This window comes from Megalobrama amblycephala, linkage group LG6, assembly GCF_018812025.1.
Source record: "Megalobrama amblycephala isolate DHTTF-2021 linkage group LG6, ASM1881202v1, whole genome shotgun sequence".
NCBI lineage: Eukaryota > Metazoa > Chordata > Actinopteri > Cypriniformes > Xenocyprididae > Megalobrama > Megalobrama amblycephala.
The window spans coordinates 32,667,453-32,694,215 of NC_063049.1; the positions used below are offsets into that span (position 1 = coordinate 32,667,453).

General features: G+C 38.1%; 2 protein-coding genes across 3 annotated transcripts; both read right to left on the reverse strand.

Annotated features, from left to right (window-relative positions):
- Nucleotides 1-918: 918 nt before the first annotated feature.
- Nucleotides 919-17,073, reverse strand: rif1 (replication timing regulatory factor 1). 2 transcript variants are annotated; one of them, XM_048194102.1, is made up of 37 exons: nucleotides 16,895-17,073; nucleotides 15,814-15,935; nucleotides 14,213-14,291; nucleotides 13,957-14,053; nucleotides 13,701-13,831; nucleotides 13,505-13,596; nucleotides 13,212-13,401; nucleotides 13,023-13,115; nucleotides 12,778-12,916; nucleotides 12,324-12,475; nucleotides 12,078-12,192; nucleotides 11,614-11,790; nucleotides 11,229-11,339; nucleotides 10,931-10,993; nucleotides 10,708-10,808; nucleotides 10,230-10,316; nucleotides 10,030-10,103; nucleotides 9,682-9,862; nucleotides 9,497-9,604; nucleotides 9,267-9,416; nucleotides 9,052-9,151; nucleotides 8,691-8,970; nucleotides 8,557-8,599; nucleotides 8,281-8,480; nucleotides 7,026-7,119; nucleotides 6,766-6,897; nucleotides 6,501-6,643; nucleotides 6,201-6,290; nucleotides 6,041-6,101; nucleotides 3,915-5,930; nucleotides 2,781-3,812; nucleotides 2,548-2,670; nucleotides 2,363-2,449; nucleotides 2,001-2,116; nucleotides 1,760-1,913; nucleotides 1,559-1,679; nucleotides 919-1,459 (listed from the first exon to the last, which is right to left on the reverse strand). In XM_048194102.1, the coding sequence occupies exons 2-37, from the start codon at nucleotides 15,924-15,926 to the stop codon at nucleotides 1,215-1,217; spliced, it is 7,290 nt and encodes a 2,429-aa protein (XP_048050059.1). In that variant the 5' UTR covers nucleotides 15,927-15,935; nucleotides 16,895-17,073; the 3' UTR covers nucleotides 919-1,214. The 2 variants fall into 2 exon arrangements, with proteins under 2 accessions (XP_048050059.1, XP_048050058.1); XM_048194101.1 differs by having other exon boundaries at nucleotides 2,781-5,930.
- A 2,167-nt stretch (nucleotides 17,074-19,240) lies between these two features.
- On the reverse strand, nucleotides 19,241-26,377 carry tnfaip6 (tumor necrosis factor, alpha-induced protein 6). The gene is made up of 6 exons (XM_048194103.1): nucleotides 26,170-26,377; nucleotides 24,707-24,844; nucleotides 22,791-22,952; nucleotides 19,829-20,057; nucleotides 19,667-19,707; nucleotides 19,241-19,488 (listed from the first exon to the last, which is right to left on the reverse strand). Exons 1-6 carry the CDS (start codon nucleotides 26,267-26,269, stop codon nucleotides 19,367-19,369), a joined length of 792 nt encoding a protein of 263 aa, XP_048050060.1. The 5' UTR covers nucleotides 26,270-26,377; the 3' UTR covers nucleotides 19,241-19,366.
- Between the last annotated feature and the right edge of the window lie 386 nt (nucleotides 26,378-26,763).

Consider the following 26,763-nt stretch of genomic DNA (forward strand, 5'->3'; position numbering starts at 1 on the left):
GGTTGAATCACTGTAGTCACATGGATTATTTGAATGTCTTTGATACCTTTCTGAACCTCAAAAGGTGCAATGATGTTGCTGACTATGTGCATGTCAGTTTGATATTAAATATAGGTTCACTTAAAGGGTTCACTTCTAAAGCAAAGCGATGGGTTTTTGTAAGAAAAATATCCATTATAACTAGCTGTACACATTTGCTGTACCTATTTGTTTGGACCGTGAGGTGTCTAAGCTTATAATACTCCTACATCTTGGGTCATACATCCCTTCAGGGGTTACTCATTTGGACTTGTGCAGTATGCACCGAAAGCTAGTTATTTGAGTTTGTTTTAAACATGGATATTTTTCTTACAAAAAAAAAACAAAAAAAACTTTTTTTGGCTTCAAAATGTGTTTTCATCACCATTATAAAGCTTGGAGGAGCAAGGATATTTTTAAATGTATCTCCAATTGTGTTTTTCTGAAAGAAGACAATCATATACACCTAGGATGGCTTGAAGAGTAAATCATGGGATCATTTATTTTTGGGTGAACTATCCCTTTAACATTATTTCAAGTGATGGTTAAATGTTAACGCTGTAAATAAATTGCTTATAGTCAATTAAGTAAAAAAATTTTTTTTTTTGGTATGTTCAATATTTGTGAAACTTCAGAGTGCATTAATGTTATTAAAAAAAATAAAATACTCATTTTAAAATGTTTTAGTTTGTTGAAATTAACATTAAGATTAATAAATGCTGTAGAAGCAGTCCAATGTTAGTTAATGTTATGTTAAATGATGTATTGCATTTAACAAATGAAACATTGTAAAGTGTCAGCATCTTTGGCAGCGAAAAAAAAAAAAAAAAAAAAAGCACCTAATTTGTAATTTTGTGGTTTGTATAAAAGACTGGGGGGAAAAAAAAAATGCACCAAATATTAAAAGAAAAGATTTTATTAATACTATAGTTTTATTTCTTAAAAAAAAGAAAGAAAAAAGTTTCCTTGGCATCTCGGTACAATTTTACAGTCTTAAAAATCACTCCATAAAATACATAGACACTTGCGTAGCAATGGAAATGACTTTTGGCCATTTAACTCTATTCTTTGAGAGAGCATAATTAGAAATTCATCTACTCTAAAATTCAAGCTAAAACTTGAGGGATGAACAGTCCACTGTTAATCTTCAATTTTAAAAGTGAATTCTTGTGTCAGGAAAAATCTCTCAAATGTCCTTATGGTAAGCTATCAGGATTACTCAGCAAGCGGGACTGCAGATGGGTCACAATGCTTCTCATCATTCCGCTGAGATGTTCATGCATCAGGCCCAACTGGTTGGGTGAACAGTGACCAAGTTCCTCTGAAGTTAAGCGTCCACCAAGTGCTACAACATCTGAGAGCAAATCTTGACATTTTTTCTCCTCGGGCATCGGTCCTGAATCCATTCCCACTTCTGATGGTTTGTCATCTGCCAAAAGTTCTAAGAAAAAAAAGAAAAGAAAAAAAAAAAAAAGTCAAAAGGTATCATCAATGTGAATGCCACCAATGATGTACTTGATGGAAGAATTTTTTTTTTTACCTTGTGCCTCTCCTGGTGTTTGCTCCTCATCTTGGTTTTGAGGAAGCTCCATCTCTTCAGGCTCAGATGTCATTTTCTCCATTTCATCAAAACTCTTGAGGTCATCAGAACGCCCTTTTCTCTGTATGGCCACATGTCAGGTGTAAGGATGATCTTCCATGATAAAGGGCAAGATAGTAATTTATATAAGCTATACATTACCTGCTGTTCATGATAGGTTTTAAGTGCTTTCCTCACATTGGACAGCTTAGGTGAACGAATAGGAAGTGACTTGATTTCACTAGGGGTGAGAGCACTCAGGTCTCCAACTGTTTTAATGTTCCTGGCTCTAACAAGTTGACCAAAGCCACGAGGCCTGAACACAAAAAACAACAATTAAAAATGAGGAATGAACAAACTGAACCCAAGGTGTCTTGAAGTGGAAATGAGTACTGTGGCTTACCACATGTTGGAGGATATCTGTGGTAAAACAGCCTCTACAGGGGTAGAGCAGCCAACAAGTGCTGGATAAACACAATCTTTAGCAATAGGATGTGGCTCCTGGCTCATCTCTGAAATCTAGGATAAAGAAAAAGGAACATTTTAAAACCATTTCCACTAGTTCAAATAAACTAAAGTCTGATACAAATGAATGGCATGAATAGAATTAAACATTAACAACTTTCAGCTCTTTTTCATTTATTGAATTTAAAGAGATTTAAAAAAAAAAAAAAAAAAAAAAAAAAAAAAAGATTCTGACCTTTATGAATAAGCAGACCGTATGAGATTAATATATAAAAAAGTATATTGCAAGAGAATACTTACCAGGCATTTTTTAGAGCTTTTGGATCCAGGGCTACGGAGGTTACGTGGACTTAGACTTGAATAGCCTTTTGTGGGTGTAGTGATATACTGCATGAAGACATTTAACAACAGGCCATGAAAGAAATGTTGAAACAAGCACAGTTTTACATCTAGATCCAATTAATTTCAGAACTCATATTACACACCTTCGACTGTCCACTCAAGACTTTTGACCTAGGTGAGCTTGTGCGAATAACTGGACTACGTCTGTCAATATCATCAGCCAGTTCTTGATGGTAAATTGGGGTTGCAAAAGACACTCGACGAGACTGCACAACAACAAAAGTTACATAGATGATTTTCTCTTTGTATGAAACCACTATAAGCTTACATTAGAGTTGTTTCAATGAATATTTAGACAACTGGACTCAACTAATACCTTATGAAGGGGGGATGGGGTATCTTCTTCACATGTTCTCTTCTGTCCCTTCTTTAGAATACTGGTAGATGGAGAAGCAGATGGTGACCATACACGAGATCGGTTTCTGCTCGGGCTCTGGCCAGGCTCTAGCTCACCACTGAGAGCATCTAAAGGTTTAGGCTTGAGTGGAGAATCTAAACAGGCTTCAGATGTACTACTTTGAGGTAGTACAGACAACTCTTCTTGTATATCAGCAGAAAGAGCCTGGTTGTCAGTCTGAGTGTCTTTATCCTTCTCGATGAGAGCAACATTGTCAAGTAATTCTTTGCCATTTGACTCCTCTGGCAACACTACCTTTTCTCCACTCGGCTCTGAAACAGCAAGGTCTTCACTTTGCTTCACTGCATCCTCCTGCTGAACATGTGAAGACTCTAGTTGCTCTTGGCATATAGATGCATCTTCCACTGGGCGACCTTGACTTGGAGAGGTGTCTTGAGGTGTTGAACTTTGGAGAGGTTCTTGACTTACTGAAGGGTTGTCCAATTCTTTGTTGTGCTTTGGACTATCTGTGCACCCAGAACTCTCTAACAGATTTGTCTCTACCACCGGGACTTTTACAAACACATTGTTTGATTCATCCATTGCTTTGGATAATGCTCCTTCCTCTGCTTCAGACAGTTGAGAAACAATTACACCAAGCTTTGTAATGGGGCTTTCAGAAGATGAAACCTCACATGGAAGTTGAGGCGGCAAGGCTGAAAATGGCTGAACATCAGCATCTGGGAAATCCGCAATTGCTGAGCTCTTGCTTTCCTCCGATACGGATGTTGGGCTTGACTGCTCAGGTTGAGAGTTTATGGTGTCAGCATCAAGTGGAACCTGCTCATTTTTCAGATCCTGTGATTCTTGGGTCTCAACAGCAAGTGGAACCTGCTCATTTTTCAGATCCTGCGATTCTTGGGTCTCAACAGCAAGTGGAACCTGCTCATTTTTCAGATCCTGTGATTCTTGGGTCTCAACAGCAAGTGGAACCTGCTCATTTTTCAGATCCTGTGATTCTTGGGTCTCAACAGCAAGTGGAACCTGCTCGTTTTTCAGATCCTTGGATTCTTGGGTCTCAACAGCAAGTGGAACCTGCTCATTTTTCAGATCCTGTGATTCTTGGAAGTCACTGTTTTGTGAGAACACCTCCTGGTTGTTTAAAAAGCAGTTGCAGCTCCTAGATCGTCTACGTCCACGTCCCCGTCCCCTGGTATGTGGACATTTACGCAAACCATCAGTCTTTAAATCTTCTGATCCAGCTTGTGAAAGTGAATTTGCTTCTTCACCCTCTCCCTTATCACAGATGATCTCTTTTTCATCTGTATCAGTTTTCAATTCTATCTCAACTATTTCAGAGCTGATCAGTTCATGTGGTTGACTAACAGGGGCAAGGACCTCTTTATCGTCTTGCTCTTCTTTGGTCTCACTGACTGAAATTCCCAAACTAGTTTCAGGTTTCAGATCTGCCTCATCCTGTGTCATCTCTATTGAAACTTCTGATTGAATATCAACATTCTCCTTGTCTGGCACCATCTCAGTAAATTTAGGTTCTGTGGCAACTGGTAGCACCTCAGTTGACAGGGGTTTCCGAAGTCTCTTTTTAGGCCTTGGCCCATCTTCTCTGCTATCAGGGCTTTCAGACTCTGTATTGTCGGTAGTCAAGCCTTTAGATCGTCGAGTTCTGTATCTACCAAGCCCTTGAGAAGAATCTTGGCTCGCACTTAACTCTTCAGCATTTACAGTTGATGTAACATCTCTGCTTGAGTCTGGCTCTTCTTCTCCAGTTCTCCTTCTCATAGCTCTTCCCTTCACCGCTGTCACTGTTTGAGAGTCTGTCTGACTCAAATCTTCTTTGGTCTGCAAACCAGACATCTCCAGTAACTGAGATTCAGATCTCCTTGTTCTTCGCGTTCGGACAGTTTGCTGGCTATCAGCCTCAGAATCAGAAAGAGGTGTCTGTGAATATTTCTTTTTTAAAGAAGATGCAGCATTTTGAGAGTTCTCATCTGCCTCCTTGTCAGTGGATTCATCAAGTTGTGTTCTAGTCTTCTTCGTCAGTCTACCCGGTGACAGACCCTCAGACTCATTGAGAGTTGGCAGTCTCTCTCTGCTTTGGCTATCCGATTGAGTTACAGGTGAACTCTGGGGAGAGGACCCAGTTCGGCTTGCCCGTGGAAGTGCCTGTGAAGACTCTGCAGAGAAAATCTGTGAATCACTTTGGCTTTTTATTCCTTTACTTTTCTGTTGGTCACCTTCAACTTTAGTGTCCTCTAGAACCTTACTTCTCCTCCTTCCAGTCAATGTGCTACTTGGTGCTGCAAGTACTGACTTCTGTGTGTTTGTCATTGAGTCTGCAACCTGATTGACTTGTTCTTTGCTTTTCATCTCCCCTGGATCTTCCCCTGGGCGAACCGGTTTACTTCGCCTTCTGCTCGACCTTCTTGGTTCTTGACTAGATTGAGAATTAGCAAAACTCTGTGAATCTTTTTCAGGTGAGTTTTGTTCCTCCACGCTGGCTTTGGACACAGGACTGCTCTTAACACCGGATGCTTCACTAGATACTTGGGTCTGGGTATCGGGTACCACATCCTCTTCCTCATCAGTACCTTCACAACGATGACCTCCCGTTGACTTAATCTCATCTTTGGTCTCTTGCCCTGCTTTCTCATTTTGAGCAGATGGGTCAGTGCTGCTTATGTTTTGAGATTTCTGAGAGTCCTCTTTTGTAGTTTGATTCTGTGAGTCATTTGGAGTGCACTCCAAAGATTTTGAAGAATCCAGTCTACTTGATTTCCGGATCGGTGGACCCGTAAATGCAACACTTGCAGGACTTGATTTCCCTTCAATATATTTCTCTAACGTTATGAACGATTGACGTCTGCTATTGGGTTTAGGAGGTGTACCAGATATCATATCAGATGAACTTGATACATTAGGGCTGGTCCCCTCTAGTCCACTTTTCTCATGCCCACTCACATCAACTGAGACACCACTGGATGGAGGAGACAGATCGTTCTCTGAAGTTTGATCTTTATTTGGCATAGATTTCTCTGGTGTTTCTATGTCTGATGTGGTGCCTTGGGTTACTTCAACATCTGTGGATGGTTCTTCACTTGGGGTAACCTCCTTGGGGGAGAAAACATTAAAACCAATTAATACACAAAACAGAAAGCATGCATGTATATCCTCCACATAATCAAATCAGCAGTGCCAGAGTCTGAAAAGAGCAGTTTTACCTTCAGGTGAAGCTTAGCCTCTTCCTCCGGTTGATCCCTTTCATCTTTTGTCAAGTTCTCCCTAAGAAGAAACATTTTGTTGTAATACAGCGGGTAAAAAAAAAAAAAAAAAAAAAAAAAAAAAATTGAGTAAGAGCAAATCCATAATTTCAATACGTACATGGACTCCTCCTGACTCTGAGTATACTGCGAAAAGACTGTGGTGTCCTGGGAGGCATCCAGATTATTATAGAGAGCAGGAATGTCAACCCTTATGCAAAATAAAAATCGGAAAACAAATTTAGAGTCCTGACATCTCAAAATCATAAATGGCAATCTCTTTTCAAAATTCTTAACGGTGACATCTAAACTACCAGACTTTGACAAAGATATTATAAGTTTAAAATTAAAACCATACTGCCTTGCACAATTTTACCTTTTTTTCATGGCGTGGCAGATGTCTAAAATTTGAGAACCTTACCGTTTAGTCCTTTTGACCTCTTTCTGGTGCTCAGTCAGCACTCTCTCCTTTGTCTCAGGTGGAATGAAAACAAAATCTTCTGATGCCTCCTCCTCAATAGCTTCTCGATTCAAGGGCTTGGGCGATCCAAAATCCAGCTTCATCTAGAGAGGGAATAGGTGATTTGTTGAAGGACCTGCTGTGGTTGCTAATTAAGCACCACCATTGAAATTTTCAAGTTCAGAAGCTTTTTTAAAAAAAAAAAAAAAAACGTATTTATACTTACAGACACTGGCTTTGCTACAGGTGCAGAGCCTCTTCCTTTAAGCTCTTCTGCCCTCGCCAGAAGAGAGTCCCTCTTTCCAACAGAGGTCATCTTCACCCCACTAATTTGTGGGTCCAGTTGAGAACTGTCACCCTTTTTAGAAAGCATAACATCTTTAGTAAGCCATTAGGAACAAAAGAAAAATTTAACAGAGGGGACATGTTTGACTGAGGTAAACTGCTCTGCATTCTTCAGTTTTACATTAGGAACACTAAACATACCGTATACTGTCCACTGCAATCATCTGGTGCATCAACGGCTTCAAAACCAGGTAAAATCAATGGAGTTTTCTGCTTAGCCTGACTTAAAACAGACCTAAAAAAAAATTAACAAAAACAAAACTTTGAGTCTCAAAAAAAAAAAAAAAAAAAAAAAGGAAAATATTGCATATTTGATTTAAACGGTCATGAAACCGCCTCTTTCAGCAGCAGTCAGTTCTCACCAGTTTTGAAAAATGCTACAGAAGTGGGCGTGGTTAAGCTGCGGTGAGGGGGATGAGGGGAGACTGACAACACAGCAACGGCTTCTAATTCATTTTTATTTCACTCTCATTAAAAGCATAAAAAAAAAAAAATGTCCCACAAGCTGCAAATTACTATAACATACAACACAATATACACATGGGATTTGCTATAATTTAATACACAAATGTGCAGCCATTCGCATTTTGTTCTCTGCATCGAATATGAACTGTTGCTTCTTTGATAACTTATTCTGTAGCGTTTTTATAAGCCGTTTGATCGGTTAAAGAGCCGTAAAGACCGGTTACACTCCCAGTGTGGATGAATCGTGTTTGTGTCGGACAGATATTGAAGAGAACTTGTGACGCAGAAGCTCTTACAAAGCAAAAACAAACACTCATTTTTGATCCATTAATGCTTATTGCTAGCTTATTGTATGCAATTTCACCGTTTGAAACACCTGTCAGAGGATGAATAAGGCCAAAGTCCACCTTTCTCCCATTATCGTAGCTCGAGAAAAATGTTTGAAAAAAGTTTGCTACACACAAACAGTTTAGATGGGTCTGTATTTGATGGCCAACCAACTGCCCCCAGCCAGTCAAGCCCTGGCAGCAGCGCAGGGAAAGCCATGCCACACATCCAAACTTAACACTTGCGACCCATGAATGCCTCTCTCATCTATACTGCGCGATCTAACAGTTTGACATGTCTGTCACTTGAAAGAACCAAGTGGTGTCCTGAATGAGACAGTGTCTTCTCATAAGATAAGAAAACTCGACACCGATATGTCATCGAAGTATTATAGTGCACCGTAGAGTTTAAACCCGGAAGACAAAAATAGCAGGAGAAAAAAAAAAATAAAAAAAAAAATAAAAATTAACCACTTTCCCCCTACAATTAATTCTAACAGATATTAACATTGTATTCAATGATGTTCAACACACATACCTCTGTTAAAATCTCAAAAAATTAGTTTAGGGTTACACAAATTCCCAACAATGGCATGAAAACTTACTTAAGAGGCTCAGGGTAAGTCAAGGTGAGTGCGTTTCCAAAGGTGGCATTCCAGAACTGAGTGACCACGGTGCGAATTTGCTTGCTCTTGTGGGGAAAAAGCACACAGAGCAAGGGCGACAACACAGCAAGCATCTCATCATTGTGCAGAGTCAACTGCGTCTGAAGACAGCCAAGCAGGTCTGTAGCTAGTTTCTCCAACTAGGAAATAATAAAAGACTACATATCAGAGTCGCTGTGGTTTTGACTTCAAACTTACAACTGGGTAAATTCTTACCTTGTGTCCAAGTGTTGCACTGGGCTTTGTTGGGTCATCATAACTTTTATAAAAAATAAATAAATAAATAAATAAAGTGTTACACAAGGAAAAAAGACTGTTCAATGTATGAAGGATGAGAAAACGTCACACACCTGGAGAATTGTTCATAAAGTTGTGCAAGTGGTTTGGTGAGGGTGGACAGCACCTCTTGTATGAACGTGGGTAATGTGATATTAGTGAAAAGAGTAGTCAAGATAGAGACCACTGTCAAGCCAAGTCCATTTAAAGTTCCACAGGTGGGCTCTACAGATTCTTCTGAGGTGTCCACAGAAAGAAATGCATCTAGAGTCTGCATCAGGAGAGTGTGGAAGGTCGAGAGATTCCCCAGAGCTTTGCTTCTCTTGCGTACCCAACTCAAAGGTGTATGAGGAGCTAGGGATTGGCACATGAAAATATGGTCACACAGTGCAATTACAAAACTTTGCCCATTTGAAACTGAAGCAAAATCCTTACATTTCATCTTCTGCTGAAACTGTGGGGTGTAAGGAGAGAAGTCCATACTCTCAATGATGATCAGCAAGATATTTGCTATTGCATCTAGCATAGGCAGATTCTAAAACAAATGAAAAAAGAAAAAAAACAAAGGTTGAGAAATTATAATAGCCACACACCCCAATTAGGTGCACAATTGAATAAATCTTCCAAATACAATGTTGCAAGTGCCATACTTTCAGAGAATCACTGTCAAGAGAGGCAGAGATCTTGGCACACAGCTCTTCACAGCATATGTTCTCCTCCGCTGTGGCTACCAAAGCTGAGCAGCGGGCAAATGCCTTGTAAAGCCTGGACCAAGTACTGATCATGGCCTTCTGAGTGATCTATTCAGTAAATAAAATTAAATTAAATATTTGAATAATACTGGAGAAAGCATTGTACGAAAGCTAAAATGGGCTCTTACCTGGGGTAGGGCTGAACCAGGCAGGAGGTGAAAGACTGGAAACATCAAGGCACTGTAAATGGCACTGAAGTTATGCTCCAGAGCGTCTCCTTGATTCACTTCATTGGTCTGTGTTCAAACAATGATTTATCAATCGCACTGAAATGCACATTCATTCTATAGCACAGATGATTTAAATTTAGTACCTGAGTGATGGTGTCTGTCAGAGGGTTTACCACCACACTCCACATCCTCCAGAGTTGTTTTTTGTTCTTAACATCCTCCGCACTCCCACTAACTGCTCCTAAAACAGCCTCTCCAAATGCAAGGGGCGATGTAGGTCCACAAAACCCGCAGCTCACAAGGGTCTCCAGGCTTGAGAAAAACCTGCCAGATGACAAAGAAAAAGTTGCCCCAATTAAGCAAGCAAACAATTTCAATAGAAATAAAAAAAAATGAGTAGCAAAAATCTTAGATTTAATGCAAAAAAAAAAAAGTTCTCCAAAATTAGTTTTGGTTGATATTAGGCATTTAAAAAAAAAAAAGATGGTTACCTCTCATCTTCAAGAAATGATGAAAGCTGGTTACTTTTATAGAATAGCAATATAAGGAAAAGTGCAGGTGTACCCTGGAAAAGTAGATGTGGAAAAATCTTATTTACACATTCATAATACAAAAGACATGCATGAACCCAAAGGGTGAAAAACTGATGTTTTTACCAAGGATTTATCATATGCGGTGAAACGGCACTTACGTTCAACACATCCATGTTTGCCACTTGATAAGCTGCAGAACCAAGCACCTTTTGAGGGATTCCTTTAATGGTGGCTTCCAACAAAAGCTGCAGCAAATGTTTGAACAATGAAACTCTTTAAACAGCAGGGTCGAACCTACAACCTACATAAACATTTGAGTTGTAGTATATTCTATTAAATATTTAAGGTCATTTTTTAAGTTTTTAAAAGAGGTCTCTTATGCTCACCAAGGCTGCATTTGTGTGATGAAAAATAGAGTAAAAAACTACTGTGAAATGGTCACAATTTAAAAATGTTTTCTCTTAATTTCAATAATCTTAAAGGGGGGGTATAATGCTATTTCATGTATTCTGACTTATTTACACTGTTAAAGTAGTAAGTTCAGTGATCAGCATGCCAGACTGCAGCTGGGTTAAATAACACTGTTTTCAGCATCAAAATAATTTAGGTCATTTTCACCATGATGTGCCGTCTTACCAGTGCACGTTCAGCAGGCAGAGCATCTGAAGACAAGATGGACTGCAGAGCCTGTAGGAGAAGCGTAAGGACCTCTGAACCCTGTCGTTCCTTCTTATTACCTTGTGACGGGGGTGACAGGAAAACGAAATTACAATGAGCCAGTATTCACAGCACAAAGAATCTGTGCAAATTATCTTTGACTTCTGTAGAGTGTAGAATGTTCTGTAGAATGTTCACCTACCAGCTTCTATTGCTGCACTGACAGAACCGATCAGGTTGCTCCAAATGAGATTAAGAAGTGCTTCTGTGGAAAACACTCATATTAGGTGATGAACATCTAACATCTATTTCCTTTACTGATTGATCTATAATATTATGATGATGATGATGATGATGGATGATGATAATAATAATAATAATAATAATAATAATAATAATAATAATAATAGTTTGTCTTATTGACCTGCTTAGAAATAAATGTCTAAGACAAAAGTTAAGCTGGCGTAAGGACTCATTACGCAGATGACGTTGTTGAATACCTGGAGCATGTTTTCCCACAGTAATGAAGCCTTCTCTGGTGGCTGATATGAGGGTAGAGGCATGTCTGCTAAAGAAGGAAGGGCTGGTGAGGAGCGGGTGTGTCAGGGGCTCTGGAGAAAAAAATAAAAAATAAAAAAATAAAAATCATGATACACTGACATCTATTAGTTCTGAAGGTTCATTCCATCACTGTAATTTCACAAACTTCTCATTGTAAAGTGAGGTTCAACATATTAGCTGTAGTAGTATATGAACAACTCTAGATTACTAATCAAATACACACATGTGTGTCACTCATATTAACTTTGTACAGACATTGAAGCCCAAAGCATCACTGATAGAAAACCGCTTTCAAAGCTCAGATAATACTGTGTGTATGATTACCCAGGCTGAGTTGAAGATTTTCTTTAGGAGCTATGGCCGTGACCTCTGGACCCACGAGCCAGTGCAGAAGCATCTCTAGTCCCAGGAGCTGAATGGAGTGGTACGACTGAGATGACTGCATACTGCTGTTCAGATTCATGCGAGGAGTAGTGCTCGGCATGCTGCAGGAGGGAACGCCTGGAGGAACGGGAAAATAAAGTATGATGACATGCCGCCAATATGACAACATTAGGGCTGTTAGGGTTAGAAGGACAAAAAAAAAAAAAAAAAAAAGAACCAAAGAACTTAAAAGGTAAAGTGTTTATATTTCCGTGCAAGCAGTTATCCCCAAATTGAATTGCACAAAAAAAAAAAAAAAAAAAAAAAAAAAAATGCACACCACCTTTAAAACTAATCTAAAATCTCATTCTATCCCCTTTATATGATGTTATGATGAAGGCACTATGAGAGGAAATGAGCTGTACCTGTTTTAGGTGTATTAGGGGTACCATTGCTTGGGTTAGGGGTTCGAGCAGGTGTAGTCGGGGACTGCAGTGGAGGATCAGAAGGAAGTGTGCTGTGCAGTAGAGGTACGCCAACCTTTAAGGCGTGATGGAAAGAATGGATAGAGAAATTAGTTGCTCTAATTAACCAATGGAACCATGTACATCAGATACAAAGTCTGCAAAGACCAAAAACCAATCTATCAATGTAAACACAGTGAATTTTACCTGCTCAAAGTTAGTGGACAGGTTGGGTCCGAGCTTGACTACGAGATACCACCACACCTCCAGCTTGGTGAGCAGAAGAGCTTCAGTCCTGACTTGGATGGAACTCAGGGGCTGCATGAGGAGCTTTAGGCGCTTACTGCTGCACAGGATATCTGCTCAAGAGAATCCAGTCACAACTTATCAAACATGAACTGAGAAAAGGTAGGATGTAAAAAAGCCTTGAACTGTCACTAGCCAGTTAAAAAGAGTTCCCACAACTACTGACCAATGCAGCTGGATTTTTAAACATTCACTCACTAACAGCAATTTTTACCAATGAGATATTTTTGAGCCATGAATAAAAAAAATCAATTTCTTTAATTATGACTTTCCACAAAGCACAATTTTGTAATTCTCTGATATTCCCTGGTTTTCCATGACAGTGTCTATTGCACCAAAATATAAAGAAACTTGCCTGGATTAAGGGCAAAATTGTCAATGAGGCTCTTCCAAGCTATGAAAGCAATCTTCTTAATATTAGGAGAAGAGTTGCGGAAACCCAGCTCCTCTAAATACAGCAAGGAATTAATAAAAGCACCGCCTTTGTGGAGCAACTGAAAAGAGACAGAAACACATCCTTATCCACACTGACAAACTCAACATTCAGGACTGAAAAATTGAGACTTGAAGAGCAGCATTCGGTAACTTTGAGCATCTTACCTTCCCCAGAAGTCTCACAAACAAGGGCCAGAGCTTTAGCATATTCGTCTCATTCTTAGAGGCAAACAGCTTCTGCATTTCAGGAATGAGCATCTGGAGGCAACAGAGAAGCATTATGGCCATTTATATTTTATATAAATATAAGCACAACAAAAAAAAAGCTGTAGTGTACATCCGCAAAACACTTACAGAGGACATCATTGGCTCCACAATGGCTGCCACCTCCTGCTGTTTTTCCAGAAGAAGAGGCAAGCCCATTTCCAGGGCTGCTGCTGCACGCAAGCGCACCTTATTGGCTGAGTGAACCACGAGAGGAATAACCAGCTTGGCCCAGCACACGGCTCCAGCAGCCATCTGAGAGGGGGCCTGCTCCAGCAACCTGACGTTCATCACAAAATCATATTTACGGAGTATCTCAAGTGTGAAGAACACTGCAAGATGGCAGAACCAAGAAAGAGAAAGCAAGGGAAACTTCAACAAACCTTATGATGACATTGAGGGACTCGTGGTCAATGAGGATCGACTGAACCTCTCGGGTCTGCATGGCCTCTAGACTCTTGAGAATCTCTGGGGCCTGAAATATAGAAAACAACATTTTTAGCCACAAAAGATGGAAAATCGAGGAGAAAGAACATAAAAACAGGTTTATTTCAAGCAGACCATGCACAGTGAACAAACCTTTTTGGATGTCACCTCTGGCGGAAAATTCTGTTTTGAAATCACCCATAATGCTCGTGTACACGTAAACTTCTCCTTGGATTTTACCACAACATTACAGAGCGTAGACAGTATATCTTCTGAAATATTTGCTGCAGGAAAGAAATGGAAAAAAAAAACGAAAAAAAAAAAAAAAAAAAAAAAAAAACGATTATGGGCGCTACTTATTATGGAAACAAAAAGTATATTATACTAAAGAAGTCAACTTTTTCTATACCTGGTATGACTGAAACGATGAGTGAGTGGAAGACACAGAATCCCAAAGCCTGCAGTGCAGCTTGACACAGCTCCTCGTTCTCACTGGAGATATGAACCTGAAAAGAAAAGAGGTCAATAGGGTTGTTGATGCGTAGTTATGATATACAGCTTTCTGAAAGAATAACCTTTATTTTGAAGACATATAATACCAAATATTCAGTTACATAGACAAAGTGCCAGTGAACGAGTCTTAATTCATAAAGGAGACAACTTACCAAAAGGACTTTACTAAGACGTGCAAAATGCTTTACAACCACAGGCAGAAACTGACGCCCTTCCTCTCCATTGAGACGGCTAGAAGAAAGAAAAAGAACCACCAAGACTTATGATCAACCTATTAATAACTTTAAAAATAACTGCTCAAATGCATCCTTACTTGACACATGAGAACCTGTGAGGTTTGTTCTCACACATCAAGCAATTACAATTGAGCTTTTGTTAACACCATATTCGCGTTTATGTGCGAATTAAAAACCTAAATGAACTCTGTTCATCATAAAGCATTTGAGTCTCTCCAGAAGACTATTCAAATATTCAAAGACTAACGTTTGAATTGCAATTTCATATTCAGTATATACTGTACAGTAGTTGACAAAACTGTGCATCACTACCAGGGCTGGATTGGTAATCGGGCATACCAGGTATTTTCCCGGTAGGCCAACACACTCTGGGGCCGATACAAGGTTTATTTTGTGTCACGGACACGTCCATCACTTTGTCTTCTGAATTGACAGGCCAAAGTGAGAGAGACCCACACACAGCGCTGCGTTTCTGCCACTCTATGACATGATCAACAGCGCAAGTCGCTCGATCCTTTCAGATTTCATTCAGAGTTGTTTTATACAGTCGTGTGATATAGGAACATTCCAGGCTCTGTGGCGAATCTAGCTGAAAACAGCGGTGACCATGTAAATACATGAGGTAAATTGGAAAACGCCAGTACACACAACTACAAGCTTGTCAATCCAGCACCACCACCTTTATAGTAATTTACCTTGCAGCTGCCAACAGTGAAATATGGTGTTTTGGCAAATGTATTTATTAAAAATGTGGCTATTAGTCTAGTAATTACATTAAATATTGTGGAATATAAATCACTTTTATAGATGCGGTTTTTGTATTTTCTACATGTGTTTTAGGAGCATGGTTTTACCTGTGTCTACCAGGATCTTACAGTTAAACCATGGTAAATTACATAAATTAGGTGTTAACTCTTTAAAAATATTATTTTCAAACCAAACTTTCATCATTTACTCACCCTAATGTCATTCCAAACCTGAATGACTTTCTTTCTGTGGAACAAGTCTGCTTTTTGTCAATAAAATATAAATGAAGGGTAGTATAACCAAAATGGTTTGGTTGCAAACATTCTTCAAAATATCTTCTTTTGTGTTTCACAGAAGAGAGAAAGTCATACAGGTTTGGAACGACATGAGGGTGAGTAAATGATGACAGCATTTAATAGCAGGAAATTTGCTTTACTGCATCCTAGCTCAAAATGCTTAAGTGCATTTCTATGTAATAAAAGTGCAATATTAAATTTGTTAACTGCATTTGCAGTAAATACAATAATATAATTATTTGTCCCTGTCCGAGTTTTATCTATTCATTTATTTAACATTACTCCAATTTAAGGCCAATTTAAACATTCACCGGGGAACTCGTGGGATGGGTCTGTCCAGGGCTGAATTTTAGCCCCAGTCCAGCCCTGATCACTACAACGCTAAAGGGTTTTATAAAATAAAGCAGACATCCATACATCTGACTAAAACCTACATAAAAGAAACAGACACCAAAACTGTAAGCAAACACTTACTTTGCAATGGTGATGTAGGCATCTGTCTGCGCCGACAGCCCAGCTGCTTCATCTTCCAGACACTCCAGAAGAGGAAGGAGGCTAGCACTAGATAGAGGTACCGCAGCCATCATCCTCACAACCTGAAAGACATGAAACACACATTAAAGCAATGCATACAGACCGAATGTAACGCAAAAAAAAAGCAAATGTTTAATCTCATTTTAAAGGAGTACTAATTCAGTTGTGAAACAGGAGCAGGTCTGTGGTTTTAAATTCTGGACCTCTTAATCTTTTAAAAATATATTTAGAAACTACTGTGACCCCCTTGGACCTGTAGGATCCTAGAATGACTCTCACCTTTCACCCCCACTTGCTACAACCCTGACTGAGAGTTATGCATCATGCATACCTGCGATTAATAGTCGATTATTAAAACTACGCATAATCAGAATGTGTAAAAAGTTAATATTTTAACCATGTCGTGTTATATTGGTAGTGAAAGTGAGCTAGAATAGATTAACGCATGCAGTACATCGTGTTCTATTGATGCAAATAAGATATCTGACGCATAAATGGCTCTAATATCTTTAATACAAGACTACAAGAAGGAAATTCAGTCATCTGCTATTCCTTTCTGACACATTTGGGGAGAATAAAACCTAGATTCGATGTTTAGCTAGCCAGGTGCACGAGAGGCTAATAACAATACGCCATCCATCTTTATTAAAACTCCCTGCCAAAGATTATAACGCATTTGCGCTTAATTAATATCAAGTTTTTACTGATGGTCGTGCAATAATATGTCTATCTGTCTGATATGCAAATATTAGACCACATTATCGTTTGAATTTTAAAGCTATTGTGTTAACATGTGCGTTTAGCGTACAACTTGTGTGCGCCTCCCGTGCAACAAATACAGAGATCAAAATATGGCGTTTACTGAAAACTTTAAAGGCCGTGTAGGTTTTTGCTGCAATCAATCTAATCCATGAGGAACTTCCCCTACAAAGACTGCATAGTTAGCGAGCTAGTTACCATCATCATGTTACCCACCCAACCCCCTGAACACACTCAACAGACACGACTCAAGATGTCTCACCTCGCGCCTGAGGACACGCTAACAACCACTGAAGGCGATATCATCGACACACGATGTATATCAAAGAATTCGGAGGAGTTTATACAACAGTGTTTATAAGCTATCAAGACTGCGCTGCGTCTTTCCACTCCTCACTCCCCGCGAAAATGCTGGCGCCAAACATGACGCGCGACTGAAGCGTCACCTTCAACCCGACGTCAACTCCGCCCTCTCATAAATTATGTATTGAAGATACTTTGCCACAACTTGAATTAAAAGACATTCAAATTAGGACACTACGGTCATTTGTTTTGTTCATTATTAGTTAAATTACTCACCTAACATTACAGTCTGCACATGTACATTTAAAGGCATATGCCTTCAATTCTCAACTGATGAAGGGACCCACAAGACAAGAAGGCCACAGAGACTAATAATTAATACGCTAAATAAGCTCAAATATATTTGCTAAGTGAAACTTGCATAATCTGAAGAAAAATCAAGAACTTGATAAGTTCTCATTCCACAATTTTTTTCCATCAGTTATTCAATGCATCGTTCAAGAACTTTGTATTGGCAAATTCTGTTTGTTTTTTCTATTAGTAGTTAATTGTGTTTTGTTGAGCAGAGTTGTTAGTAAGAAAGTCCACAAGAGAAATATAGGCCTAGCTAGAATTTATTATGAAGAATGTTGGTAACTAAACATCTTCGGTTATTTTTTAACTTATATTATACATGTGCACACACACAAAAAAAAAACACTCAGACATTTGTGAAAATATCTTCATTTATGTTACACACAAAAAAAGAAATTCATACAGGTTTGGAACAACAAAAAGGTGAGTAAATTATGACAAGATTTTCATTTTCGAATAAACTGTTCCATTAATAAAATGTTTTCAAAGCAATCATCTTTATAGGCCTAATTTCAGAATGAAGTGATTCTAAGTAGATAAGTGTTTATATGCACTTTATATGTCCAATGGGTTTATTTCTATTAAAATCAAGAGATTTCAACTTATTTATTTTTGTTAAACGATGGTCACATTAAAACACTGTAAAACATTAAATACCCCTTTGGACAATGTTACTAGACAGATTAAACTACTGAGAGTGTGAAAACTGTTTTATAAGAGTTTTTGAAATGTTCACAGGCCCATACACATTTGTGATTATTATTAGCTTTAATATTGCACATGTGGTTAAAGAAGCAAAAACATACAGTGCTGCTTGAAAGTTTGTGAACCACTTGCAGAGTCTGTGAAAATGTGAATAATTTTAACAAAATAAGAGGGATCATACAATATGCATGTTATTTTTATTTAGTACTGTCCTGAGTAAGATATTTCACACAAACGATGTTTACATAAAGTCCACAAGACAAAAAAATAGCTGAAAATTAAGTCTGGGAACCACTGATTCTTAATACTGTGTGTGGTTACCTGAATGATCCACAACTGTTTTTATATTTTGTGATGATTGTTCATGAGTCTCCTGTTTGTCCTGAGCAACTGCCCAATATTCTTCAGAAAAATCCTCCAGGTCCCAAAAATTCTTCAGATTTCCAGCATCTTTTGCATATTTGAACCCTTTCCAGCAGTGACTGTATTATTTTGAGATCCATCTTTTCACACTGAGGATAACTGAGGGACTCAAACACAACTATTAAAAAAGGTTCAAACATTCACTGATGCTCCAGAAGGAAACACGATGCATTAAGAGTCAGGGGTGAAAATTCTTTAACAGGACAAATATGTCCAGATTTTTCTTATTTTGTTTAAATATCTTCTTTTTTTTTTTCATTTAGTACTGCCCTTCAGAAGCAACAGAAGATACTTAAATGTTTGCCAAAAGACAAATTAAGTACAATATTCCTTGTTCTTCAAATTCAAAAAGCTTTCGCCCCCGGGCTCTTAATGCATCGTGTTTCCTTCTGGAGCATCAGTGAATGTTTGAACCTTTTTTAATAGTTGTGTTTGAGTCCCTCAGTTATCCTCAGTGTGAAAAGATGGATCTCAAAATAATACAGTCACTGCTGGAAAGGGTTCAAATATGCAAAAGATGCTGGAAAACTGAAGAATTTGTGGGACCTGGAGGATTTTTCTGAAGAATATTGGGCAGTTTAACTGTTCAGGACAAACAAGGGACTCATGAACAACCATCACAAAACAAAAAAAAACAGTTGTGGATCTTCCAGGTAACCACACAGTATTAAGAATCGAGGGTTCATAAACTTTTGAATTGGGTTATATTTATAAATTCAGCTATTTTTTTGTCTTGTGGACTTTATGTAATCATTGTTTATGTAAAATATCCTACTCAGGACAATAGTAAATAAAAAAATGACATGCATTTTGTATGACCCCTCTTATTTTGTTAAAATTATTCACATTTTCACAGATTCTGCAAGTGGTTCACAAACTTTCAGGCAGCTCTGTATATACAAAAAAATTACACTTGTAAAAGAAGTGAGACTGGTGTATTAAACAGTGGTCAAGAGAAGGTGATTGCATGATTGTCAGAGAACTGAGAGGAGTTCACAGCGGTGTACTGTAGCTGAAACCCTCCAGCCGTCACAGAAGAATCAGAGAGGAACTTCAGTGTCATGACGTTTCCTGAGCAAGAGACAATACAGAAACAAACATACGATCTCTATTTGGATCTCTAGTTCTCTCTATATAAGATATTTGAATATCTTACACAGAGCACCTAACATAAAGAAGCATGAATTTCTAAAAAAAAGTTTAATAAATGCATTCATACTGAATGCAAGAGAAACAACAAGCAACATACCTGTACTTATGAAGTCCTCTGGAAGTTCATCCCCACAGTATCTATCCAGAATAAATATTCAAATATTATTTTTTGGGATTTTTTTTATTGTTAAACTGTAAACTCTCAGCGAATGTAACTTAAAGACCTATAGTAAATAAAACATAATCAGCTATTATTTACCTGCCAACAAAGCCTGAAACATCATCATAGCTGTCATAGATCTCCAGGTAATCACTGAGGCAAGCTGTGTCCTCCTCAATGTCAAAGTCTAGAAATTGCAGTCGGATTCTCTGGCCGTAGCGCACACGAATGTGCCAGTAGCAAATCTGCTCATCCTGGTATTCTTCTGGATAACCAGGAGAATCCAAAACCTTCTCCTGTTCGGTGAGCACTCCTCCACACTCCTTTGCTGCAAAGTCAGTACAACAGGTGTACGAATTAATACATAAATAAATATCAATAAATGAAAAATCAAATTAATAAAGGTAATTCCTACTATGTCATACATGTTCATTAGTTTGATTGAATTATTATGTTTCATCTCCCCACATGGAGATGAATATCAGAAGTCAAAGGGATATGAGCACTATGTTTATGCAGACGATGACAAATCCAAACTCTGTCTGTGGTTTGAGCGGGTGCTCGGTGACACACATCTGGTGCCCTGCCCTGAATGAGGTAGTGATTGGATACAGACTAAATTTAGACTATAAATTATTATTAAAGGTGCCCTAGAATCAAAAATTGAATTTACCTTGGCATAGTTGAATAACAAGAGTTCAGTACATGGAAAAGACAGACATTGAGTTTCAAACTCATTTGTTTAAAAGACCTCCAGAAAACAGGCGAATCTCAACATAACACCGACTGTTACGTAACAGTCGGGATCATTAATATGTATGCCCCCAATATTTGCATATGCCAGCCCATGTTCAAGGCATTACACAAGGGCACGACGTCTGGATCTGTGCACAGCTGAATCATCAGACTAGGTAAGCAAGCAAGAACAACAGCGAAAAATGGCAGATGGAGCGATAATAACTGACATGATCCATGATATCATGATTTTGTTAGTGATATTTGTAAATTGTCTTTCTAAATGTTTTGTTAGTATGTTGCTAATGTACTGTTAAATGCGGTTAAAGTTACCATCGTTTCTTACTGTATTCGCGGAGACAAGAGCCGTCGCTATTTTCATTTTTAAACACTTGCAGTCTGTATAATGCATAAACACAACTTCATTCTTTATAAATCTCTCCAACAGTGTGTAATGTTAGCTTTAGCCACTGAGCATAGCCTCAAACTCATTCAGAATCAAACGTAAACATCAAAATAAATACTATACTCACATGATCCGATCCATGCATGCCGCATGCATGACGAACATCTTGTAAAGATCCATTTGAGGTTTATATTAGCTGTCTGAACTTTGTTTATGCACTGTGTAACTGCACTTATAGTCGAGAGCTCGGGGGGCAGGGAGCGAGAGATTTAAAGGGGCCGCGCGCTGAATCGGTGCATAGTTAATGATGTCCCAAAATAGGCAGTTAAAAAAATTTATTAAAAAAAATCTATGGGGTATTTTGAGCTGAAACTTCACAGACACATTCAGGGGACACCTTAGACTTATATTACATCTTGTGAAAGAACATTCTACGGCACCTTTAATTTATTTTAAATTTGTTTATTTACTCATCCTGTTTGCATTCTGTTGCATTAAACATCCTTCTAAATATCTAAATTAAACTTTCAGGCAATGCTTTGCCAAACCGTTATTCAAAATAAACTTTTCTCTTCAACTATTGTGTGTGTGTGTGTGTGTTTCAGGTATTCCCTACATTATTGGGACAAAATGTCCCCACGAAGAATTCCTATAAAACATGAAACCCAACGTGTGTATGTTGATCTATTAACAGTTTATTTGTTCTTATTCTTATTACAGCTTATTTGTATGACATGTCTCTTATTTAAAAAACAAAAAATGTCCATGCCAACAACTTCCACAGGACATCTCAACCTGAAGGTCTGTGGTCACCATTTACTCTTTGACTTCTCTTTGAGATCACTGCTTGCTCAAGCTCTCCATAGGGAGAATTTCTTTCACTAGCTTATTATAAATCAGGGGAAAGGAGCCAGTCACAAACTCAGCTGGGTCTCTGTTAATACATTACCACACCTTGTAAAACTTTCACAGGGCTTCGTTTAGATTATTCAAAGTGAGAAACATTTTTTCATTAGAATCTTCCATATTCACACAAGAGAAAACAGCCAGAGAAAACAAGCAAGCATTTTACAAGAAATGTATTATGCGTTTGTTCTCAGCTTGATTTTTTCAGTTTGACCACTCATTCTTTTCTGCATGTAACTTATAGTAATGTCTTGTGCTGATGTTCACTGTCCATCTGTCATCTTAATGTTTTGTTGGTTGTCTTTGACTTCAAATTATCCCACCCTCATAGTTTAGAGACCATTGAAAGTCTGAATAAAGATATACAGAAATGGTCTTTAACCTATGAAAATGTATACCTTACTACCATGCTAATGACTTTTTTCAGTCCTAGGGGTGCGTTTCCCAAAAGCATTGTTAGCCAACTATGGTCACAAGTTCCATCGTTATCAGCATAGTTTAACGAGACAGAGTTTCCCGAAAGCATAGTTTCAACGAACATTCACAAACAGCATCGGAAAGTTGTGTGGTTGGAACAACAGCTCTTGACCAGTCGTAAGAAGCTTAGTTTCTTACAAAAAAAAATAATGACTTTATTCAACAATTTCTTCTCTTCCCTGTCATTCTCCTATGCTGTTGATGTAGTAAACTCAGTGCAGTGCTTCTGGGTTCTACATCAGTGCGCTGACTCAATATCACCAATGTGGCTGAATGACTAATTTGCGACGATACAGTTCCGGGAAACAGTCGTGACTATCTAGTTTATTTCTTCAATGATGCATTGTACTATGGTAGTTAATCAGTGAGTTATGTTGTTATACGGGAAACACACCCCTGGATAGTTTTCAAGGAAAGTTTTACAAACCTATGATTTGTGTCACTACTTTGTCAAAACCAATATCTGTTAAATCCAAATCTCTCTTTGGCTGACTAAAATCCACCCAGGATTGCCAAACTGCCACCTCTCAAACTCACCCTCAGGGTTGTAGCAGTAGACATCCCACCTCTCACTTTTGTTGAGCCGGTATCCGTAATCAATGACTCCGACCTTCCCAAAACCACAGTTGGTGCCAGCTTTAACAATCGGATAGCCCACACGCCCTTTGTCAAACCATCCAGCTGCACACACGTGGAACCCTTAGGGAGAAGGACAATTTCTGTTAGTAATTTGACATTATTATTAAATGGATCTCAAATTCAATTATTTAGAAATTAATTTGAAATTATAATTAATAAAATGTGATCAAATACAATTGTCAATGATCAATAATATTTAAATCATTATATAAATTATAAATTATAAAAAATATGTAATATTAATTCGCATTTCTTTTTCTCAGTGCTCATATTATTACATCTGCAGTATTTCACCAAAAGATTCTGTATATTGATTTATATGGGCAAAGTACAATTTACTCATTTCAGGAGCTGAAAGACAAATTTAAATTACTGGATAAAAGAGATTTTTGGAAATATCTCCAGTTAAATAGCCAGGTGGAGAAGAAAGTGAATTAATACATTTTTTGAAACTCTCAAGTTCAGTACAAACGTCATCTTTTTATAGAATGGCTGCAAACAAATTGTATGGGAATAGTAACAATTTAAGAATAATATGGGAAAAGGATCTGGATGTGGAATTTGAAGAGGGTATATGGGAGGTCATAATGTCTGGTGTAGGAGGGCCAATGAGAGATATTAGAAGCAAACTTATACACTACAAAATAATTAATCGATATTACTGGACACCAGTAAGACTTCATAAGTTAGGTTTAATGCAGGGTAATTATTGTTGGAAATGTGGTCGCTCTATTGGCACGTTTTTGCACTTAATGTGGGATTGCCGTTTGGTGGCTCCGTTCTGGACAAGAGTCATTCAGACCATTGAGAAGTGGATGGAGCAGCCTATACCTTGCTCTCCAAGATTTTGTCTTCTTGGAGATAGAACTGTTCTACTGAAGGGAATATCTAAAGTACAGGCTGGTCTAGCTGTTGCTGGATGCATTACGGCTGCCAGAGTGGTGCTGCGAAATTGGAAGAACACAGACACTCCCTCTTTTAAGGACTGGATTGAGCTTATGACTTCTAATGCACCATATGAACGTATGCTGGCAAAACTTACGGACTCTACCTATGCTTTCAATCAGAGATGGGGTAGCTTTCAGAGCTATTTGGAAAACAAGTAGAGATGGGGGGTTTTTTTATGGTTATTATTGTTTTTATTAGTTTAACATCTATGGATGTTCAGTTTTGGTATTGTATGTGTTTGTGTATTCTATGTTTGTGGGTGAAAAGTTCAAATTAAAAAAAAGTTAAATGACAAAAGATTCTGTATAGACTGAATATAAAATGTTCTCCATAACAAAACTAATAATTGAAGGAAATCCGTCTTTTTTGAGGGTATGAAGAATAAAGGGCTCTTGTGATCTGAGGAGCCATGGGCACCATTTGAAAGCTGCAAAACAGAGATGAAAAAAAGAAAGCAAAGCAGACCTCCTGCATAGAGTGCCATAGGCCTGTACTAGCCACAAAATGTTGTCATTACAGATCAGAGCTCACGTCTGGATCGAATTTACTCTTGCTGCAAACAAAAGGGAGTCATTTTACAAGAAAACAGGTGTTACTGCTCAGGCAACACACAACAATGCCTTTTACAGTTAAACATAACACTGGGTGGCACTAGGGAATGTTCATTGCTTTTGTTTATATGATGTGTGCAAATATTTAATATATCTGACTGTGAGACTGTTGATTAAAATTCTGCTTGCTGACAGATTCAGATGTGGTTTAAAATTGTTTTTGATTGTTTACTGTTACAGCCTTGCTCAGCTTGCCCTCCCTTGCTGTTTCTTTTGGCATCTGATCCAAGAAAGATTTGTAAGTGCGATACAAACCAATTTGTCGAGCAGCCTCCAGTTGATCATACGTAGCAAGAGTCCCCCCCTCAAATTTGCACACAGCCTTGGCTTCCTTATACGTCAACTGATATCTTCCTTTGCGAGATTCGCGGTGGTAAACTCCAGCTGCTTGCTCTGTAAGAATAGAGAACACGGGTCTCATTTGGCAACACTATCAGCTTCGAGGACTCATGCAAAGTTATCTGGGCCTGTTCAGTGTCTCAGAACAATGATTTACCTGTCTACACAAATTACGTCAGCCCTAAAACAGGAAACGTATTTTAGAAGGTTTTATCTAACATGAATACATAAGGGACAATTATGATGTATATCCATTTGCGCTTGGTAAGATTACTAAACCAGATGAGGCCCCTTTTTGCCTCACAGAACATCATGCTGTTTTGCAGTTGTTTTTAAGCACGCATGCATAACCTTCAAAAAGTTCCCATCTCAAATGAGTTTTAAGCCAGTGATTTTTCTGTGTTGGCCTCAAACATCAAGGTTTTGCAAGCATTGTTGAGCTCCAAACATGTCTCTGAGAAAAGCCCAAAAAGGAGGCTCGTTTAAAGAATGAACGTAGCAAAATACTGTAGCACCTTATTTAGCCCTAAGTGTTTTCAGATGTGTAGTAATTGTCAAGCCACTGTGCCACCATAAGTAAATAAATAAAGCTGCTTACAGTGTGGGAAATATACAGTGTCTTTAAGAGAAGATTAGGTTTTTTGTTTGTTTATAATTCATTTTAAATGTTTACTATTTTCTTATTATATGTAGGCCTAAATGTACAGTAAATTCTCAAAAAGTCAATTCTAAATATTCAAATCTAAAACACAAGTCCTTTTAGATAGCCTGAAAAGAAAACTCTGCTGAAAACTACTTAGAAACGTTTTTTGTGTGTGGTTCCAGTCGTAGCTACTACTTATCCCCCATAATCCTCACTAATTATTTATTTAAATGGTTTAATCCAAATCACAGTTGGCTACAACTAAAACATTGGTAAATATTGGTTTTACTTTGGGAAAACAGTGAAATGCCATATCAAATGTAGATTGTTCTTTCCTGTGTCTTGCTATCGAACAACTAAAATCTACGGAGAAATGCCTGTGAGTTTCTTGGATCATGCTGAAAGTGTTTTGAGGTGCCCTAAGGTAAGCAGCAGTACACAGTAACAGAATGAAGTCATTTCCCTGTTTACAAGGTCCCTTCAGACTGCCTGCACTGTCAGCATTCACAGAGCCATAAGCCTCTCAAGTCTATGGTTCCCGAACGAAATGCACACAACACATGCTGTATAATATAAATCTTGTTGAACAGTAAATGAAAGATTTTGCTTTTTAAAATCATTATATAGTCTAGGAAGGGAAAACAAGAAAGAAAGAAACATTAGTTTTAAAATAGTCACTTATTCTACTTAACAAAGTTTGGATCAACAATAAGAACATGTGAAATAAAAAGCCTACCCAGCCAGATAGAGTTGTGCAGTATTCCATTCTTGTAACCCCAAGCTTCAGTCTCCTTCAGAACAAATATAACAGCGAATACAGCAGTTAACACGTGCATTTTTTCTCATTCCGCAGCGGATCATACAGATGTTAGCGCAGCTGTCATGCAATGAACTGTGCACATCAGGCGCAAGCCAAGTTTAAATGGTTTTCCTGCCTACTAGACTCTGACGTGTGATTTCAGTAACTGATGACGATTGTGCGGAGGGCTGGATCGGGGAAGACCCCAGAGCCATATGTTGTCATTTGTTCTTTTCTTTTTTTTCTCTTCTTCTTTTCCTTTTTGATATTGTTTCTTGACATATACTGTATATTATTGTTCTTTGAATAAAAATAAAATAAAAATAAAAATAAAATTATATTAAAAAAACAGAGCCATATGCACTGCTATAGAGCAAGCTTATTATACGGCTGCTAGTACTTACTAACAAATAAATGAATGGACATGCAAAGTACAAAACAAGACAAAAATCATCTATATATATATATATATATATATATATATATATATATATATATATATATATATATATATATATATATATATATAAT